The 18430-nt window shown below is 59.6% G+C and overlaps 2 protein-coding genes and 3 pseudogenes across 2 annotated transcripts; 4 read left to right on the top strand and 1 right to left on the bottom strand.

Moving 5' to 3' along the window:
• The first annotated feature begins 2164 nt into the window (after positions 1-2164).
• Positions 2165-2578, top strand: LOC140645888 (claw keratin-like; annotated as a pseudogene).
• Positions 2579-7447: 4869 nt separating this feature from the next.
• LOC140645870 (claw keratin-like) lies at positions 7448-7864 on the top strand. The gene has a single exon (XM_072849348.1). It carries the CDS (start codon positions 7448-7450, stop codon positions 7862-7864), a length of 417 nt encoding a protein of 138 aa, XP_072705449.1.
• Positions 7865-10329: 2465 nt separating this feature from the next.
• Positions 10330-10737, bottom strand: LOC140645871 (claw keratin-like). The gene has a single exon (XM_072849349.1). The coding sequence runs from the start codon at positions 10735-10737 to the stop codon at positions 10330-10332; it is 408 nt and encodes a 135-aa protein (XP_072705450.1).
• Positions 10738-12731: 1994 nt separating this feature from the next.
• Positions 12732-13146, top strand: LOC140645869 (claw keratin-like; annotated as a pseudogene).
• A 4869-nt stretch (positions 13147-18015) lies between these two features.
• LOC140645874 (claw keratin-like) lies at positions 18016-18430 on the top strand (annotated as a pseudogene).

The following is an 18430-nucleotide window of genomic DNA, read 5'->3' as shown; positions in this document are numbered from 1 at the left end:
TGCGGGAAGGAGCTGAGGATGGGCCGCGGGAAGGTGACCACCGAGGCCGGGGCTGGATCACCACCGTGGAGTCGGGGCACTGCCGCACGCAGGGCTCGTTGGCGGTGTCAGCCAGCGGGCCGGGGCGGCCACCCCACAGGAAGGGACGCACAGGCTGGAGCAGGACATCTTTCAGGCAGGCAAGGAGTCCTGGAAAACACAGCGGGGATTGGGCAAGAGTGTGGGGAAGGGGCTGTATCGAGGGAGGCAGGGAGAGATTCCCAAGTCGCTTCCAAGACCCGGGCTTACCCTCTGATCAGGAGAGTCAAGCGGCAGAAGCTGGATAGAGGGCTGCAAAGCCTTCAGCTCTTTTATACATGTCCCAGACTGCCCGGGGCATTGGCCAACGGGGTGGTGGCGGAAACTCCACATAATCATGAGATCAAGCGGACAAGCTTCATGACACAGACTGTGATGCGAGGCAATTATATTCCTCCTTACTGGGGACACTGGCGTGCACACGTGCCCTGGAGAGGATAGGGGTGATGGGAGGGGCAGACCATTACACCCCATTACATGAAAGACAGGGCGCTGCTGGAGCTGAACTCGCGGCACCAATAAACCCCGATCTGTCCCTAATCCCCCACTTTGCCTACGTAGAAGAGTCCTGCGCATCCTGCACAAGTGCTTTGCAATCCTGTGCACAACCATCACGCCTGTCATTACCTCTCTTTTACAAGCCGGTAAAGAGAGGCACTGGGAGGTTGGGCAAAGGGAGAAGCCCTTGCACGTGCTGGGAGTGACTTCCAAATGCCCACCATCTCCCAATGCCAGCAACAGCTGCTCATCTCAATTTCTTGGTGTCCACAGACGTCTCTATTAATTGCCCACCTCTAAGGCTCTGGAGGACATTCGTATTTTTAGGTCCTGCTTTCCCCTGATGGCCATGCAAAGAGTAGTGGAGACGGGTCCCATGCGTGGCAAAACCCCAAACGCACAGGGGCCTGGTAGAGACGCGATGGGCACGGCAGTGGGATAGCGCAGGGGAGACTTCTGAGAGGGGGGACGTCTATGGAGGAGCAGAAGAGCAGCAACAGGACCCGGTCGCTGTCAGCTCCTTCAGCCTCATGTCCTCCGCGAGCATGGTCCTCCGCGAGCCCTCTCTGGAGGTGCTCCATTACTCAGCTGGCTATTGAGGACTGTGCCAGGAGATGCTGGCCGAGCACCCACAGAGAGCCGGGCTGCACGTGGCCACGCTCGCCACAGGCAGAGGCACGCTGGGCACTGCTGCGCTCTGTGTGCGTGGCTGGGCTGCTGCTGAGTGTGGCGTGGTTGGGCACAGCAATCTTCTGCAAGATGCCCAGGATTCTTCTGCGTAAGCAAAAGCAGATTACGGACAGATCGGGGTTTATTGGTGCTGCGAGTTCAGCTACAGCAGCGCCTTGTCTTTCATGTAATGATGTGTCACGGCCTGTCGCTCCCATCACCTCTTTCTTCTCTAGGGCACATCTGCATGCCAGTGTCCCCAGTGAGGAGGCATATAATCGTCTCACATCACTATCTGTGCCATGAAGCTTGTCCGCTTGATTTCATAATTGCCTGGGGTTTTGCAACCACCCCCTTGGCCGATGGCCCGGGCAGTCTGGGACACGTATAAAAGAGCTGAGGGCTTTGCAGCCCTCTGTCCGTCTTCCTCCGCTTGATTCTCCTGATCACTGTGGTAAGTCCAAGTCTTACCTCCAGCTTTCCTTCCTCAGCAGTAGCTTTCTCAAAGTATCTTTTGCTGTGTGCTCCACCACGCTTTCATAGTGCAGAGTTAGGATGCGATGGTCCTGTTTGAGAGCTATGGAAAGGATGGAAATTTACACTTGTAGGTACGATACCCTGAGTATACCAATGGACTCAAGTCCTTTGGGAGCTTGGTGATTTCCCCATCTGCTTTGGATGAGGGAGGTTTTCCTCACTCCCGTGGGTGAGTAAGAACCAGGGAGCATGAGGGGAGCAAGGGGTCTTAACAAGCGTTTCAACTCTGGAACGCGTTTTTGCTCTGACCGCTTGAGATGAGGCAGAGCATGTCCTGGGACGCTGCTTCCAAGTACGAGGGAGGCAGGATGGATTTGGGATCAGGCCGTGCACTGAGCCGTAGCTCTGCCTTGTCTTGCAGCTTTACCTACAAAACCGAAGGATGCCCTGCTCCAGCCTGTGGGCCCCTTCCTGTGGGGTGGCCGCCCCGGCCCCGCTGGCTGACACCGCCAACGAGCCCTGCGTGCGGCAGTGCCCCGACTCCACGGTGGTGATCCAGCCCCCGGCCTCGGTGGTCACCTTCCCCGGGCCCATCCTCATCTCCTTGGTAGTACAGCGTTGTTGGCTCGGCGGGAGCCCCCGGCGTTGGAGGGGGCTACGGCGGCACTTTTGGAGGCCGTGGCGGTTTTGGAGGCTTAGGGGGCTATGGGGTGTATGGAGGCCTTGGGGGCTATGGGGGCTATGGGGTCTATGGAGGCTACGGGCCTCACTGGGGCTACGGAGCCTTTGGGGTTGCGGATATGGCGGCTGGCGCGGAGGCCACAGGTACCTCAACGGCAACTGCGGGCCCTGCTAAGCCCCACGCTGTGTCCGGCCACAGATGAAGAAGAGCTCCGGAAAAGCCCCTGGCACATCCCAACACGACGCTCTTGGGAAGCACAGCCCTTTGGCATTGCTGGCCTCCAGAGCCTGGATGCCTCGTGCCTGCCTGGGGCCCAACTCTGCCTTCCTCCTGCCCCGCTTGAGCTTCCCCTCAAGACCCGTTGCCCCCTGATGACAGAGACCCGCACTGGGTGCCTGCTCCTGTGGCACGGCTGCTGCTGCTTGTAGCTCTGCCCACTGCCAGGGAACAGGGGAAGGCCCTGGCCAGGGCTCTGCTCTTCACCCCGCTCCCTCCTCCCCTGGAACTGCAATAAAAGCTGTGCTGCATCGCAGTGTCGACCCATGGTTTTTCTTGATGCTTCCTTCTTTTTTCCCACTTCCCCCAAACCTCCTCAGGGCCTGTCAGTCTGGGCTGCCTGAATCTCCCACGGTAGTGCCCTTGGAGCATTTGGGCAGTTTGCTCGGTGTGTTACAACTGATGATGACAGTCCCGGCTGGGTCTTGTGGAGCACATCCCACTCAGCTTCCTCTGGTCTCCCACCAGCAATAAACACACTGCATTTCCAAAGCCCACTTCCAATACGTGAACGTGCCAGAGGTGTCTTGCAGCAGCTCTTGCGAATCCGCTGCCAAACCAGCATGCCTGGCATTACCTCTTTTTCTTGGCTTGTTATTGGTCACATTTGGAGGTCCAGGGAAATGGAGAGACGAGCACTGCATGTACAGGGCTGCTGGCCATGTCCCCGCACCCAGCTAGAGGTGGGGGCACTGGGAAGGGGTGAGGTAGACACAGCCAACTTTTCCCAAGTTTCCTCTCAGAGCCATGAAATGGCCACACGTATCCAGTCACGTGAAGCGCAAAGCTCTTTGAGCAGGCGGTTGGACGGCCTACCCTCCAATCCTGAGGTCCCTCCCTTCCCCAAGTATCTTCTCTGACCGTGTGATCCCGGCGCTGCAAGGTGGTCTCGGACAGAGACAGTTCCGGCCACAGGCATCAGGAAGGGCAGCGGGGCAGCACGTTGGTCACTGCTGGCGAGCTCAGGAAAAGATGCGTCATCCACAATTGTGAACACACAGCATGGGAAGAAAAGGCAGCAAAACGGCAAGAGCAGGCATTCGTTTCTTCCGCCGCCTGAACAGAAGTTTGCACGTCTTCTCCTCCCCTCGAGGCCGTTTCAATCTCTGCCCATCCGCGCATCTGGCCAGGTCCCCCCCTGCACTGACTCTCGACCATCCACCAGGTCCTGGCTCACGAGATGTCCCCTGCACGTCCGCTGAGGGCACAGGGTGCAAGGGGTTTTGGTGACCCCGTCACGGCTGCCGTGGGTGGGTGCTTTGGGTGGGTGTGGCAGTGTGGGCTGCTTGCTTTGTGGGCTGGTGTGCAAGGAAGGTCAGCAAAGGGCTAGCAAAGTCTGGTGCAGAGCACCGGGCTGTGCGAAGCTCTCCTGTCCTGCCTGGGCAGAGCCGTGTCCCCAGGCTGCAGGCGGGTGACACAAGGAATGCCGGGAAGGGCTTCTGCTCAAGCAGTGAGTGCAGGGCAATGCCAAAAGTGCTCCAAGGAGCAGTGGGAGACAGAGGAAGAAGAGGAGGAGGATGAGGAGGGGTGCAGGAATGTGGAGAGGATGGAGGCAAGGCAGTGCTGGGGCTTGCTCACGCTCTCCCCTGTGGACCCGTGGCCTCCCAAGTGGCTCTGAGGTGGGCCTTTGCCGTTGGGACTGGCTCTGTTGGCGTCCCAATGCCCGCAGCCCTGGGGCTGCAGGCAGCCTGTGGGGAATGGCCAGAGTGTTCAGCAAACTCACTGTGGGGCCCAGCAGAGTGCAGGAGCCCAAAGTGGGGAGAAGACAGGGAGGGCAAAGAGGGAGAAGCTGTTGTCAAAGGAGACTAGCAAAGCCCCCGCTGGAGGCGGCTGGCTGGTGAAGGCATGTGCTGTCAAGGGCAGGCAGGAGGAAGCGAGGCAGCTCCCGCAGGTCACCCTGACGAGGTCGCGGGTGGGAGCTGGCTGGGACGGCCCGGGGAGCCAAGGCTGCCACTCAGGGTATTGGGTATGGAGGAAGGATGAAGAAAAACGATGGGTCGACATTACGATGCAACAGAGCTTTTATTGCAGTTCCAGGGGAGGAGGGAGTTGGGAGAAGAGCGGGGCCCTGGCCAAGGGCTTCCCCTGTCTCCTGGCAGTGGGCAGAGCAACAGTGAGCATCCGATGTGCCGCAGGAGCAGGCACCCAGCATGGGGCTGCGTCGTCAGGGGGCAGCAAGTCCTGGAGGGAAGCTCAAGCGGGGCAGGAGGAAGGCAGAGTTGGGCCCCAGGCAGGCACGAGGCATCCAGGCTCTGGAGGCCAGCAACGCCAAAGGGATGTCCTTCCTTCGGGCGCCATGTTGGGCTGTGCCAGGGCATTTTCTGGAGCTCTCCTTCATCTGTGGCCGGACGCAGCGTGGGGCTTAGCAGGGCCCGCAGTTGCCGTTGAGGTACCGGTGGCCTCGGCGCCAGCCGCCGTATCCGCAGCTCCCAAAGGCTCCGTAGCCCCCATAAAGCCCAGAGCCTCCATAGCCCCCATAGCCCCCAAGGCCTCCATACACCCCATAGCCCCCTAAGCCTCCAAAACCGCCACGGCCTCCAAAAGTGCCGCCGTAGCCCCCTCCAACGCCGGGGGCTCCCGCCGAGCCAACAACGCTGTACTGCGGGAAGGAGCTGAGGATGGGCCCGGGGAAGGTGACCACCGAGGCCGGGGGCTGGATCACCACCGTGGAGTCGGGGCACTGCCGCACGCAGGGCTCGTTGGCGGTGTCAGCCAGCGGGGCCGGGGCGGCCACCCCACAGGAAGGGACGCACAGGCTGGAGCAGGACATCTTTCAGGCAGGCAAGGAGTCCTGGAAAACACACCGGGGATTGGGCAAGAGTGTGGGGAAGGGGCTGTATCGAGGGAGGCAGGGAGAGATTCCCAAGTCGCTTCCAAGACCCGGGCTTACCCCTCTGATCAGGAGAGTCAAGCGGCAGAAGCTGGATAGAGGGCTGCAAAGCCTTCAGCTCTTTTATACATGTCCCAGACTGCCCGGGGCATTGGCCAACGGGGTGGCGGCGGAAACTCCACATAATCATGAGATCAAGCGGACAAGCTTCATGACACAGACTGTGATGCGAGGCAATTATATTCCTCCTTACTGGGGACACTGGCGTGCACACGTGCCCTGGAGAGGATAGGGGTGATGGGAGGGGCAGACCATTACACCCCATTACATGAAAGACAGGGCGCTGCTGGAGCTGAACTCGCGGCACCAATAAACCCCGATCTGTCCCTAATCCCCCACTTTGCCTACGTAGAAGAGTCCTGCGCATCCTGCACAAGTGCTTTGCAATCCTGTGCACAACCATCACGCCTGTCATTACCTCTCTTTTACAAGCCGGTAAAGAGAGGCACTGGGAGGTTGGGCAAAGGGAGAAGCCCTTGCACGTGCTGGGAGTGACTTCCAAATGCCCACCATCTCCCAATGCCAGCAACAGCTGCTCATCTCAATTTCTTGGTGTCCACAGACGTCTCTATTAATTGCCCACCTCTAAGGCTCTGGAGGACATTCGTATTTTTAGGTCCTGCTTTCCCCTGATGGCCATGCAAAGAGTAGTGGAGACGGGTCCCATGCGTGGCAAAACCCCAAACGCACAGCGCGCTGGTAGAGGCGCGATGGGCACGGCAGTGGGATAGCGCAGGGAGACTTCTGAGAGGGGGGACGTCTATGGAGGAGCAGAAGAGCAGCAACAGGACCCGGTCGCTGTCAGCTCCTTCAGCCTCATGTCCTCCGCGAGCATGGTCCTCCGCGAGCCCTCTCTGGAGGTGCTCCATTACTCAGCTGGCTATTGAGGACTGTGCCAGGAGATGCTGGCCGAGCACCCACAGAGAGCCGGGCTGCACGTGGCCACGCTCGCCACAGGCAGAGGCACGCTGGGCACTGCTGCGCTCTGTGTGCGTGGCTGGGCTGCTGCTGAGTGTGGCGTGGTTGGGCACAGCAATCTTCTGCAAGATGCCCAGGATTCTTCTGCGTAAGCAAAAGCAGATTACGGACAGATCGGGGTTTATTGGTGCTGCGAGTTCAGCTACAGCAGCGCCTTGTCTTTCATGTAATGATGTGTCACGGCCTGTCGCTCCCATCACCTCTTTCTTCTCTAGGGCACATCTGCATGCCAGTGTCCCCAGTGAGGAGGCATATAATCGTCTCACATCACTATCTGTGCCATGAAGCTTGTCCGCTTGATTTCATAATTGCGTTCTGTTTTTGCAACCACCCCCTTGGCCGATGGCCCGGGCAGTCTGGGACACGTATAAAAGAGCTGAGGGCTTTGCAGCCCTCTGTCCGTCTTCCTCCGCTTGATTCTCCTGATCACTGTGGTAAGTCCAAGTCTTACCTCCAGCTTTCCTTCCTCAGCAGTAGCTTTCTCAAAGTATCTTTTGCTGTGTGCTCCACCACGCTTTCATAGTGCAGAGTTAGGATGCGATGGTCCTGTTTGAGAGCTATGGAAAGGATGGAAATTTACACTTGTAGGTACGATACCCTGAGTATACCAATGGACTCAAGTCCTTTGGGAGCTTGGTGATTTCCCCATCTGCTTTGGATGAGGGAGGTTTTCCTCACTCCCGTGGGTGAGTAAGAACCAGGGAGCATGAGGGGAGCAAGGGGTCTTAACAAGCGTTTCAACTCTGGAACGCGTTTTTGCTCTGACCGCTTGAGATGAGGCAGAGCATGTCCTGGGACGCTGCTTCCAAGTACGAGGGAGGCAGGATGGATTTGGGATCAGGCCGTGCACTGAGCCGTAGCTCTGCCTTGTCTTGCAGCTTTACCTACGAAACCGAAGGATGCCCTGCTCCAGCCTGTGGGCCCCTTCCTGTGGGGTGGCCGCCCCGGCCCCGCTGGCTGACACCGCCAACGAGCCCTGCGTGCGGCAGTGCCCCGACTCCACGGTGGTGATCCAGCCCCCGGCCTCGGTGGTCACCTTCCCCGGGCCCATCCTCAGCTCCTTCCCGCAGTACAGCGTTGTTGGCTCGGCGGGAGCCCCCGGCGTTGGAGGGGGCTACGGCGGCACTTTTGGAGGCCGTGGCGGTTTTGGAGGCTTAGGGGGCTATGGGGTGTATGGAGGCCTTGGGGGCTATGGGGGCTATGGGGTCTATGGAGGCTACGGGCCTCACTGGGGCTACGGAGCCTTTGGGGGTTGCGGATATGGCGGCTGGCGCGGAGGCCACAGGTACCTCAACGGCAACTGCGGGCCCTGCTAAGCCCCACGCTGTGTCCGGCCACAGATGAAGAAGAGCTCCGGAAAAGCCCCTGGCACATCCCAACACGACGCTCTTGGGAAGCACAGCCCTTTGGCATTGCTGGCCTCCAGAGCCTGGATGCCTCGTGCCTGCCTGGGGCCCAACTCTGCCTTCCTCCTGCCCCGCTTGAGCTTCCCCTCAAGACCCGTTGCCCCCTGATGACAGAGACCCGCACTGGGTGCCTGCTCCTGTGGCACGGCTGCTGCTGCTTGTAGCTCTGCCCACTGCCAGGGAACAGGGGAAGGCCCTGGCCAGGGCTCTGCTCTTCACCCCGCTCCCTCCTCCCCTGGAACTGCAATAAAAGCTGTGCTGCATCGCAGTGTCGACCCATGGTTTTTCTTGATGCTTCCTTCTTTTTTCCCACTTCCCCCAAACCTCCTCAGGGCCTGTCAGTCTGGGCTGCCTGAATCTCCCACGGTAGTGCCCTTGGAGCATTTGGGCAGTTTGCTCGGTGTGTTACAACTGATGATGACAGTCCCGGCTGGGTCTTGTGGAGCACATCCCACTCAGCTTCCTCTGGTCTCCCACCAGCAATAAACACACTGCATTTCCAAAGCCCACTTCCAATACGTGAACGTGCCAGAGGTGTCTTGCAGCAGCTCTTGCGAATCCGCTGCCAAACCAGCATGCCTGGCATTACCTCTTTTTCTTGGCTTGTTATTGGTCACATTTGGAGGTCCAGGGAAATGGAGAGACGAGCACTGCATGTACAGGGCTGCTGGCCATGTCCCCGCACCCAGCTAGAGGTGGGGGGCACTGGGAAGGGGTGAGGTAGACACAGCCAACTTTTCCCAAGTTTCCTCTCAGAGCCATGAAATGGCCACACGTATCCAGTCACGTGAAGCGCAAAGCTCTTTGAGCAGGCGGTTGGACGGCCTACCCTCCAATCCTGAGGTCCCTCCCTTCCCCAAGTATCTTCTCTGACCGTGTGATCCCGGCGCTGCAAGGTGGTCTCGGACAGAGACAGTTCCGGCCACAGGCATCAGGAAGGGCAGCGGGGCAGCACGTTGGTCACTGCTGGCGAGCTCAGGAAAAGATGCGTCATCCACAATTGTGAACACACAGCATGGGAAGAAAAGGCAGCAAAACGGCAAGAGCAGGCATTCGTTTCTTCCGCCGCCTGAACAGAAGTTTGCACGTCTTCTCCTCCCCTCGAGGCCGTTTCAATCTCTGCCCATCCGCGCATCTGGCCAGGTCCCCCCCTGCACTGACTCTCGACCATCCACCAGGTCCTGGCTCACGAGATGTCCCCTGCACGTCCGCTGAGGGCACAGGGTGCAAGGGGTTTTGGTGACCCCGTCACGGCTGCCGTGGGTGGGTGCTTTGGGTGGGTGTGGCAGTGTGGGCTGCTTGCTTTGTGGGCTGGTGTGCAAGGAAGGTCAGCAAAGGGCTAGCAAAGTCTGGTGCAGAGCACCGGGCTGTGCGAAGCTCTCCTGTCCTGCCTGGGCAGAGCCGTGTCCCCAGGCTGCAGGCGGGTGACACAAGGAATGCCGGGAAGGGCTTCTGCTCAAGCAGTGAGTGCAGGGCAATGCCAAAAGTGCTCCAAGGAGCAGTGGGAGACAGAGGAAGAAGAGGAGGAGGATGAGGAGGGGTGCAGGAATGTGGAGAGGATGGAGGCAAGGCAGTGCTGGGGCTTGCTCACGCTCTCCCCTGTGGACCCGTGGCCTCCCAAGTGGCTCTGAGGTGGGCCTTTGCCGTTGGGACTGGCTCTGTTGGCGTCCCAATGCCCGCAGCCCTGGGGCTGCAGGCAGCCTGTGGGGAATGGCCAGAGTGTTCAGCAAACTCACTGTGGGGCCCAGCAGAGTGCAGGAGCCCAAAGTGGGGAGAAGACAGGGAGGGCAAAGAGGGAGAAGCTGTTGTCAAAGGAGACTAGCAAAGCCCCCGCTGGAGGCGGCTGGCTGGTGAAGGCATGTGCTGTCAAGGGCAGGCAGGAGGAAGCGAGGCAGCTCCCGCAGGTCACCCTGACGAGGTCGCGGGTGGGAGCTGGCTGGGACGGCCCGGGGAGCCAAGGCTGCCACTCAGGGTATTGGGTATGGAGGAAGGATGAAGAAAAACGATGGGTCGACATTACGATGCAACAGAGCTTTTATTGCAGTTCCAGGGGAGGAGGGAGTTGGGAGAAGAGCGGGGCCCTGGCCAAGGGCTTCCCCTGTCTCCTGGCAGTGGGCAGAGCAACAGTGAGCATCCGATGTGCCGCAGGAGCAGGCACCCAGCATGGGGCTGCGTCGTCAGGGGGCAGCAAGTCCTGGAGGGAAGCTCAAGCGGGGCAGGAGGAAGGCAGAGTTGGGCCCCAGGCAGGCACGAGGCATCCAGGCTCTGGAGGCCAGCAACGCCAAAGGGATGTCCTTCCTTCGGGCGCCATGTTGGGCTGTGCCAGGGCATTTTCTGGAGCTCTCCTTCATCTGTGGCCGGACGCAGCGTGGGGCTTAGCAGGGCCCGCAGTTGCCGTTGAGGTACCTGTGGCCTCGGCGCCAGCCGCCGTATCCGCAGCTCCCAAAGGCTCCGTAGCCCCCATAAAGCCCAGAGCCTCCATAGCCCCCATAGCCCCCAAGGCCTCCATACACCCCATAGCCCCCTAAGCCTCCAAAACCGCCACGGCCTCCAAAAGTGCCGCCGTAGCCCCCTCCAACGCTGGGGGCTCCCGCCGAGCCAACAACGCTGTACTGCGGGAAGGAGCTGAGGATGGGCCCGGGGAAGGTGACCACCGAGGCCGGGGGCTGGATCACCACCGTGGAGTCGGGGCACTGCCGCACGCAGGGCTCGTTGGCGGTGTCAGCCAGCGGGGCCGGGGCGGCCACCCCACAGGAAGGGACGCACAGGCTGGAGCAGGACATCTTTCAGGCAGGCAAGGAGTCCTGGAAAACACACCGGGGATTGGGCAAGAGTGTGGGGAAGGGGCTGTATCGAGGGAGGCAGGGAGAGATTCCCAAGTCGCTTCCAAGACCCGGGCTTACCCCTCTGATCAGGAGAGTCAAGCGGCAGAAGCTGGATAGAGGGCTGCAAAGCCTTCAGCTCTTTTATACATGTCCCAGACTGCCCGGGGCATTGGCCAACGGGGTGGCGGCGGAAACTCCACATAATCATGAGATCAAGCGGACAAGCTTCATGACACAGACTGTGATGCGAGGCAATTATATTCCTCCTTACTGGGGACACTGGCGTGCACACGTGCCCTGGAGAGGATAGGGGTGATGGGAGGGGCAGACCATTACACCCCATTACATGAAAGACAGGGCGCTGCTGGAGCTGAACTCGCGGCACCAATAAACCCCGATCTGTCCCTAATCCCCCACTTTGCCTACGTAGAAGAGTCCTGCGCATCCTGCACAAGTGCTTTGCAATCCTGTGCACAACCATCACGCCTGTCATTACCTCTCTTTTACAAGCCGGTAAAGAGAGGCACTGGGAGGTTGGGCAAAGGGAGAAGCCCTTGCACGTGCTGGGAGTGACTTCCAAATGCCCACCATCTCCCAATGCCAGCAACAGCTGCTCATCTCAATTTCTTGGTGTCCACAGACGTCTCTATTAATTGCCCACCTCTAAGGCTCTGGAGGACATTCGTATTTTTAGGTCCTGCTTTCCCCTGATGGCCATGCAAAGAGTAGTGGAGACGGGTCCCATGCGTGGCAAAACCCCAAACGCACAGGGGCTGGTAGAGACGCGATGGGCACGGCAGTGGGATAGCGCAGGGAGACTTCTGAGAGGGGGGACGTCTATGGAGGAGCAGAAGAGCAGCAACAGGACCCGGTCGCTGTCAGCTCCTTCAGCCTCATGTCCTCCGCGAGCATGGTCCTCCGCGAGCCCTCTCTGGAGGTGCTCCATTACTCAGCTGGCTATTGAGGACTGTGCCAGGAGATGCTGGCCGAGCACCCACAGAGAGCCGGGCTGCACGTGGCCACGCTCGCCACAGGCAGAGGCACGCTGGGCACTGCTGCGCTCTGTGTGCGTGGCTGGGCTGCTGCTGAGTGTGGCGTGGTTGGGCACAGCAATCTTCTGCAAGATGCCCAGGATTCTTCTGCGTAAGCAAAAGCAGATTACGGACAGATCGGGGTTTATTGGTGCTGCGAGTTCAGCTACAGCAGCGCCTTGTCTTTCATGTAATGATGTGTCACGGCCTGTCGCTCCCATCACCTCTTTCTTCTCTAGGGCACATCTGCATGCCAGTGTCCCCAGTGAGGAGGCATATAATCGTCTCACATCACTATCTGTGCCATGAAGCTTGTCCGCTTGATTTCATAATTGCCTGGGGTTTTGCAACCACCCGTTGGCCGATGGCCCGGGCAGTCTGGGACACGTATAAAAGAGCTGAGGGCTTTGCAGCCCTCTGTCCGTCTTCCTCCGCTTGATTCTCCTGATCACTGTGGTAAGTCCAAGTCTTACCTCCAGCTTTCCTTCCTCAGCAGTAGCTTTCTCAAAGTATCTTTTGCTGTGTGCTCCACCACGCTTTCATAGTGCAGAGTTAGGATGCGATGGTCCTGTTTGAGAGCTATGGAAAGGATGGAAATTTACACTTGTAGGTACGATACCCTGAGTATACCAATGGACTCAAGTCCTTTGGGAGCTTGGTGATTTCCCCATCTGCTTTGGATGAGGGAGGTTTTCCTCACTCCCGTGGGTGAGTAAGAACCAGGGAGCATGAGGGGAGCAAGGGGTCTTAACAAGCGTTTCAACTCTGGAACGCGTTTTTGCTCTGACCGCTTGAGATGAGGCAGAGCATGTCCTGGGACGCTGCTTCCAAGTACGAGGGAGGCAGGATGGATTTGGGATCAGGCCGTGCACTGAGCCGTAGCTCTGCCTTGTCTTGCAGCTTTACCTACGAAACCGAAGGATGCCCTGCTCCAGCCTGTGGGCCCCTTCCTGTGGGGTGGCCGCCCCGGCCCCGCTGGCTGACACCGCCAACGAGCCCTGCGTGCGGCAGTGCCCCGACTCCACGGTGGTGATCCAGCCCCCGGCCTCGGTGGTCACCTTCCCCGGGCCCATCCTCAGCTCCTTCCCGCAGTACAGCGTTGTTGGCTCGGCGGGAGCCCCGGCGTTGGAGGGGGCTACGGCGGCACTTTTGGAGGCCGTGGCGGTTTTGGAGGCTTAGGGGCTATGGGGTGTATGGAGGCCTTGGGGGCTATGGGGGCTATGGGGTCTATGGAGGCTACGGGCCTCACTGGGGCTACGGAGCCTTTGGGGGTTGCGGATATGGCGGCTGGCGCGGAGGCCACAGGTACCTCAACGGCAACTGCGGGCCCTGCTAAGCCCCACGCTGTGTCCGGCCACAGATGAAGAAGAGCTCCGGAAAAGCCCCTGGCACATCCCAACACGACGCTCTTGGGAAGCACAGCCCTTTGGCATTGCTGGCCTCCAGAGCCTGGATGCCTCGTGCCTGCCTGGGGCCCAACTCTGCCTTCCTCCTGCCCCGCTTGAGCTTCCCCTCAAGACCCGTTGCCCCCTGATGACAGAGACCCGCACTGGGTGCCTGCTCCTGTGGCACGGCTGCTGCTGCTTGTAGCTCTGCCCACTGCCAGGGAACAGGGGAAGGCCCTGGCCAGGGCTCTGCTCTTCACCCCGCTCCCTCCTCCCCTGGAACTGCAATAAAAGCTGTGCTGCATCGCAGTGTCGACCCATGGTTTTTCTTGATGCTTCCTTCTTTTTTCCCACTTCCCCCAAACCTCCTCAGGGCCTGTCAGTCTGGGCTGCCTGAATCTCCCACGGTAGTGCCCTTGGAGCATTTGGGCAGTTTGCTCGGTGTGTTACAACTGATGATGACAGTCCCGGCTGGGTCTTGTGGAGCACATCCCACTCAGCTTCCTCTGGTCTCCCACCAGCAATAAACACACTGCATTTCCAAAGCCCACTTCCAATACGTGAACGTGCCAGAGGTGTCTTGCAGCAGCTCTTGCGAATCCGCTGCCAAACCAGCATGCCTGGCATTACCTCTTTTTCTTGGCTTGTTATTGGTCACATTTGGAGGTCCAGGGAAATGGAGAGACGAGCACTGCATGTACAGGGCTGCTGGCCATGTCCCCGCACCCAGCTAGAGGTGGGGGCACTGGGAAGGGGTGAGGTAGACACAGCCAACTTTTCCCAAGTTTCCTCTCAGAGCCATGAAATGGCCACACGTATCCAGTCACGTGAAGCGCAAAGCTCTTTGAGCAGGCGGTTGGACGGCCTACCCTCCAATCCTGAGGTCCCTCCCTTCCCCAAGTATCTTCTCTGACCGTGTGATCCCGGCGCTGCAAGGTGGTCTCGGACAGAGACAGTTCCGGCCACAGGCATCAGGAAGGGCAGCGGGGCAGCACGTTGGTCACTGCTGGCGAGCTCAGGAAAAGATGCGTCATCCACAATTGTGAACACACAGCATGGGAAGAAAAGGCAGCAAAACGGCAAGAGCAGGCATTCGTTTCTTCCGCCGCCTGAACAGAAGTTTGCACGTCTTCTCCTCCCCTCGAGGCCGTTTCAATCTCTGCCCATCCGCGCATCTGGCCAGGTCCCCGCGTGCACTGACTCTCGACCATCCACCAGGTCCTGGCTCACGAGATGTCCCCTGCACGTCCGCTGAGGGCACAGGGTGCAAGGGGTTTTGGTGACCCCGTCACGGCTGCCGTGGGTGGGTGCTTTGGGTGGGTGTGGCAGTGTGGGCTGCTTGCTTTGTGGGCTGGTGTGCAAGGAAGGTCAGCAAAGGGCTAGCAAAGTCTGGTGCAGAGCACCGGGCTGTGCGAAGCTCTCCTGTCCTGCCTGGGCAGAGCCGTGTCCCCAGGCTGCAGGCGGGTGACACAAGGAATGCCGGGAAGGGCTTCTGCTCAAGCAGTGAGTGCAGGGCAATGCCAAAAGTGCTCCAAGGAGCAGTGGGAGACAAAGGAAGAAGAGGAGGAGGATGAGGAGGGGTGCAGGAATGTGGAGAGGATGGAGGCAAGGCAGTGCTGGGGCTTGCTCACGCTCTCCCCTGTGGACCCGTGGCCTCCCAAGTGGCTCTGAGGTGGGCCTTTGCCGTTGGGACTGGCTCTGTTGGCGTCCCAATGCCCGCAGCCCTGGGGCTGCAGGCAGCCTGTGGGGAATGGCCAGAGTGTTCAGCAAACTCACTGTGGGGCCCAGCAGAGTGCAGGAGCCCAAAGTGGGGAGAAGACAGGGAGGGCAAAGAGGGAGAAGCTGTTGTCAAAGGAGACTAGCAAAGCCCCCGCTGGAGGCGGCTGGCTGGTGAAGGCATGTGCTGTCAAGGGCAGGCAGGAGGAAGCGAGGCAGCTCCCGCAGGTCACCCTGACGAGGTCGCGGGTGGGAGCTGGCTGGGACGGCCCGGGGAGCCAAGGCTGCCACTCAGGGTATTGGGTATGGAGGAAGGATGAAGAAAAACGATGGGTCGACATTACGATGCAACAGAGCTTTTATTGCAGTTCCAGGGGAGGAGGGAGTTGGGAGAAGAGCGGGGCCCTGGCCAAGGGCTTCCCCTGTCTCCTGGCAGTGGGCAGAGCAACAGTGAGCATCCGATGTGCCGCAGGAGCAGGCACCCAGCATGGGGCTGCGTCGTCAGGGGGCAGCAAGTCCTGGAGGGAAGCTCAAGCGGGGCAGGAGGAAGGCAGAGTTGGGCCCCAGGCAGGCACGAGGCATCCAGGCTCTGGAGGCCAGCAACGCCAAAGGGATGTCCTTCCTTCGGGCGCCATGTTGGGCTGTGCCAGGGCATTTTCTGGAGCTCTCCTTCATCTGTGGCCGGACGCAGCGTGGGGCTTAGCAGGGCCCGCAGTTGCCGTTGAGGTACCTGTGGCCTCGGCGCCAGCCGCCGTATCCGCAGCTCCCAAAGGCTCCGTAGCCCCCATAAAGCCCAGAGCCTCCATAGCCCCCATAGCCCCCAAGGCCTCCATACACCCCATAGCCCCCTAAGCCTCCAAAACCGCCACGGCCTCCAAAAGTGCCGCCGTAGCCCCCTCCAACGCCGGGGGCTCCCGCCGAGCCAACAACGCTGTACTGCGGGAAGGAGCTGAGGATGGGCCCGGGGAAGGTGACCACCGAGGCCGGGGGCTGGATCACCACCGTGGAGTCGGGGCACTGCCGCACGCAGGGCTCGTTGGCGGTGTCAGCCAGCGGGGCCGGGGCGGCCACCCCACAGGAAGGGACGCACAGGCTGGAGCAGGACATCTTTCAGGCAGGCAAGGAGTCCTGGAAAACACACCGGGATTGGGCAAGAGTGTGGGGAAGGGGCTGTATCGAGGGAGGCAGGGAGAGATTCCCAAGTCGCTTCCAAGACCCGGGCTTACCCCTCTGATCAGGAGAGTCAAGCGGCAGAAGCTGGATAGAGGGCTGCAAAGCCTTCAGCTCTTTTATACATGTCCCAGACTGCCCGGGGCATTGGCCAACGGGGTGGCGGCGGAAACTCCACATAATCATGAGATCAAGCGGACAAGCTTCATGACACAGACTGTGATGCGAGGCAATTATATTCCTCCTTACTGGGGACACTGGCGTGCACACGTGCCCTGGAGAGGATAGGGGTGATGGGAGGGGCAGACCATTACACCCCATTACATGAAAGACAGGGCGCTGCTGGAGCTGAACTCGCGGCACCAATAAACCCCGATCTGTCCCTAATCCCCCACTTTGCCTACGTAGAAGAGTCCTGCGCATCCTGCACAAGTGCTTTGCAATCCTGTGCACAACCATCACGCCTGTCATTACCTCTCTTTTACAAGCCGGTAAAGAGAGGCACTGGGAGGTTGGGCAAAGGGAGAAGCCCTTGCACGTGCTGGGAGTGACTTCCAAATGCCCACCATCTCCCAATGCCAGCAACAGCTGCTCATCTCAATTTCTTGGTGTCCACAGACGTCTCTATTAATTGCCCACCTCTAAGGCTCTGGAGGACATTCGTATTTTTAGGTCCTGCTTTCCCCTGATGGCCATGCAAAGAGTAGTGGAGACGGGTCCCATGCGTGGCAAAACCCCAAACGCACAGGGGGCTGGTAGAGACGCGATGGGCACGGCAGTGGGATAGCGCAGGGGAGACTTCTGAGAGGGGGGACGTCTATGGAGGAGCAGAAGAGCAGCAACAGGACCCGGTCGCTGTCAGCTCCTTCAGCCTCATGTCCTCCGCGAGCATGGTCCTCCGCGAGCCCTCTCTGGAGGTGCTCCATTACTCAGCTGGCTATTGAGGACTGTGCCAGGAGATGCTGGCCGAGCACCCACAGAGAGCCGGGCTGCACGTGGCCACGCTCGCCACAGGCAGAGGCACGCTGGGCACTGCTGCGCTCTGTGTGCGTGGCTGGGCTGCTGCTGAGTGTGGCGTGGTTGGGCACAGCAATCTTCTGCAAGATGCCCAGGATTCTTCTGCGTAAGCAAAAGCAGATTACGGACAGATCGGGGTTTATTGGTGCTGCGAGTTCAGCTACAGCAGCGCCTTGTCTTTCATGTAATGATGTGTCACGGCCTGTCGCTCCCATCACCTCTTTCTTCTCTAGGGCACATCTGCATGCCAGTGTCCCCAGTGAGGAGGCATATAATCGTCTCACATCACTATCTGTGCCATGAAGCTTGTCCGCTTGATTTCATAATTGCCTGGGGTTTTTGCAACCACCCCCTTGGCCGATGGCCCGGGCAGTCTGGGACACGTATAAAAGAGCTGAGGGCTTTGCAGCCCTCTGTCCGTCTTCCTCCGCTTGATTCTCCTGATCACTGTGGTAAGTCCAAGTCTTACCTCCAGCTTTCCTTCCTCAGCAGTAGCTTTCTCAAAGTATCTTTTGCTGTGTGCTCCACCACGCTTTCATAGTGCAGAGTTAGGATGCGATGGTCCTGTTTGAGAGCTATGGAAAGGATGGAAATTTACACTTGTAGGTACGATACCCTGAGTATACCAATGGACTCAAGTCCTTTGGGAGCTTGGTGATTTCCCCATCTGCTTTGGATGAGGGAGGTTTTCCTCACTCCCGTGGGTGAGTAAGAACCAGGGAGCATGAGGGGAGCAAGGGGTCTTAACAAGCGTTTCAACTCTGGAACGCGTTTTTGCTCTGACCGCTTGAGATGAGGCAGAGCATGTCCTGGGACGCTGCTTCCAAGTACGAGGGAGGCAGGATGGATTTGGGATCAGGCCGTGCACTGAGCCGTAGCTCTGCCTTGTCTTGCAGCTTTACCTACGAAACCGAAGGATGCCCTGCTCCAGCCTGTGGGCCCCTTCCTGTGGGGTGGCCGCCCCGGCCCCGCTGGCTGACACCGCCAACGAGCCCTGCGTGCGGCAGTGCCCCGACTCCACGGTGGTGATCCAGCCCCCGGCCTCGGTGGTCACCTTCCCCGGGCCCATCCTCAGCTCCTTCCCGCAGTACAGCGTTGTTGGCTCGGCGGGAGCCCCCGGCGTTGGAGGGGCTACGGCGGCACTTTTGGAGGCCGTGGCGGTTTTGGAGGCTTAGGGGCTATGGGGTGTATGGAGGCCTTGGGGGCTATGGGGGCTATGGGGTCTATGGAGGCTACGGGCCTCACTGGGGCTACGGAGCCTTTGGGGGTTGCGGATATGGCGGCTGGCGCGGAGGCCACAGGTACCTCAACGGCAACTGCGGGCCCTGCTAA

Source organism: Ciconia boyciana, unplaced genomic scaffold (genome assembly GCF_034638445.1).
Source record: "Ciconia boyciana unplaced genomic scaffold, ASM3463844v1 HiC_scaffold_40, whole genome shotgun sequence".
In the NCBI taxonomy this organism is placed as follows: domain Eukaryota; kingdom Metazoa; phylum Chordata; class Aves; order Ciconiiformes; family Ciconiidae; genus Ciconia; species Ciconia boyciana.
The sequence above is the reverse complement of the archived record's forward strand: the minus strand, read 5'-3'. Positions and strand labels throughout refer to the sequence as shown.

Bases quoted from the DNA above. Each gene is read 5' to 3' on its own strand.
- LOC140645870 (XM_072849348.1), top strand. From the start codon at position 7,448: ATGCCCTGCTCCAGCCTGTGGGCCCCTTCCTGTGGGGTGGCCGCCCCG.
- LOC140645871 (XM_072849349.1), bottom strand. From the start codon at position 10,737: ATGTCCTGCTCCAGCCTGTGCGTCCCTTCCTGTGGGGTGGCCGCCCCG.